The sequence below is a fragment of the Triticum aestivum genome, chromosome 3B, assembly GCF_018294505.1.
Source record: "Triticum aestivum cultivar Chinese Spring chromosome 3B, IWGSC CS RefSeq v2.1, whole genome shotgun sequence".
NCBI classification, from domain to species: Eukaryota; Viridiplantae; Streptophyta; class Magnoliopsida; order Poales; family Poaceae; genus Triticum; species Triticum aestivum.
The window spans coordinates 787,214,331-787,216,035 of record NC_057801.1 but is presented as its reverse complement, the minus strand read 5'-3'; the positions used below and the strand labels follow the sequence as shown (position 1 = coordinate 787,216,035).

Genomic DNA, 1,705 nt, shown 5'->3' with positions numbered 1-1,705 from the left:
TTTGATTTACTGATGCGTATGCCGATTTTATATATAAATAAGATATGAAAATATGATTCATTTGGATATTAATTTGCTTGAATTCATTCTTCGGTGCAGGTGTGCAGTCCATTGGCGTGTGCTACGGCATCATCGGAAACAACCTCCCGCCGCCGAGCGACGTGGTGCAGTTCTATAGATTCTTGGGGATCACCAACTTGCGTGTCTACTCCGTCCAGCTCCAGGCGCTCGACGCGCTCCGCGGCTCCGGCATCAGCCTCAGCCTCGGCACCACCAACAACGACGTGGCCGTCCTCGCCAGCAGCCTGTCCGCCGCCGCCGCATGGGTGCAGGCCAACGTCAAGCCCTACTACCGCGCCGCCGTGGACGTGCGCTACATCTCCGTCGGCAACGAGCTTGCCAGCGACACCGCGCAGAGCATCCTGGCGGCGATGCGGAACCTCAACGACGCCCTTGCGGCCGAGGGCCTCGGCGGCGCCGGCGCCGGCATCAAGGTGTCCACGGCGGTGAGGCTGGACGTGATCGCCAACTCCTTCCCGCCCTCCGCCGCTGTGTTTGCGCAGCCCTACATGGGCGACGTGGCCCGGCTCCTGGCCGCCACCGGCGCGCCGCTGCTGGCCAACGTGTACCCCTACATTGCCTACCGCAACAGCCCGCGGGACATCCAGCTCAACTACGCGACGTTCCAGCCGGGCGCGACACCGGTGAGGGACGCCGGAAATGGGCTGATGTACACCAACCTCTTCGACGCCATGGTGGACGCCCTGTACGCGGCGCTCGAGAAGGCAGGGGCGCCAGGCGTGAGGGTGGTGGTGTCGGAGACCGGGTGGCCGTCGGCCGGCGGGTTCGCGGCGACGCAGGAGAACGCGCGGGCGTACAACCAGGGCTTGATCGACCATGTGGCGCGCGGCACACCCAAGAGGCCTGGGCCCATTGAGGCCTACTTGTTCGCCATGTTCAACGAGAACATGAAGCCCGGGGATGAGACGGAGAGGAACTTTGGGCTCTTCTACCCCAACAAATTGCCCGTGTACCCCATAAAATTCGCATAAACATCCCCTAGGCGGCAGCCAACCACATGAACTGGCGTGGGTTTAATTTGGTGGACAATAATTAGATTGATGCGTGTGTGTGGATCTAAAATTTGAAACAACATTAAAATAAAGTCTTTTTTATGGGAAAAATAAAGACTTGTATGTGTTCGTGGCTTTGTGCATATAGCTTGTTCCGTTGCTTTCAGTCCCTGTGGCATGTACTCCCTTCGTCCCAAAAAAAGACACTTATTTTGCGACGGAGGAAGTACAAGGCAAGGTGTCAAGACATGCGGTTAGAAAATAAATGTTTTTTTGGCTTTAGCGCCATCCTTCTTTCGATAGGGAGGTGTCCCATTGTACATTTGGTAAGGGCATTTTCAACGCGGACCGGCAAACTAGGCCACATCCGTTCGCGGACTGGAGGGGACCAGTCCATGATACTGAGACGGGAGCTGGTATTGGCCTTCTAGCTCAAATGTACAGACGAAAAAACTAAAACTTGTACCGAACGACCATCTTGTACGTGCGGCTGCCCTGCCCGGTCGCACCACCATTGTCGTCTGTGTCGTCGTAGTCGTCCCTCTAGCGGTGGAAGACCCCGGGTCTGCCATGGTAGCATTGTTCGGCCGATGTCTGCTGTTCACGGAGATGGTGCTTAACTTCCTCACCGT

At 57.1% G+C, this 1,705-nt stretch overlaps 1 protein-coding gene across 1 annotated transcript in view; it reads left to right on the top strand.

Annotated features, from left to right (window-relative positions):
* The window catches only part of LOC123072430 (glucan endo-1,3-beta-glucosidase GIV), a 2,262-nt gene extending 1,092 nt beyond the window's left edge, over nt 1–1,170 (top strand). Inside the window, exon 2 of the mRNA XM_044495981.1 lies at nt 100–1,170. Within this exon, the coding sequence (XP_044351916.1) occupies nt 100–1,052 (953 nt within the window). The 3' untranslated portion in view covers nt 1,053–1,170. The remainder of the gene's footprint in view (nt 1–99) is intronic.
* The last annotated feature ends 535 nt before the right edge of the window (nt 1,171–1,705 follow it).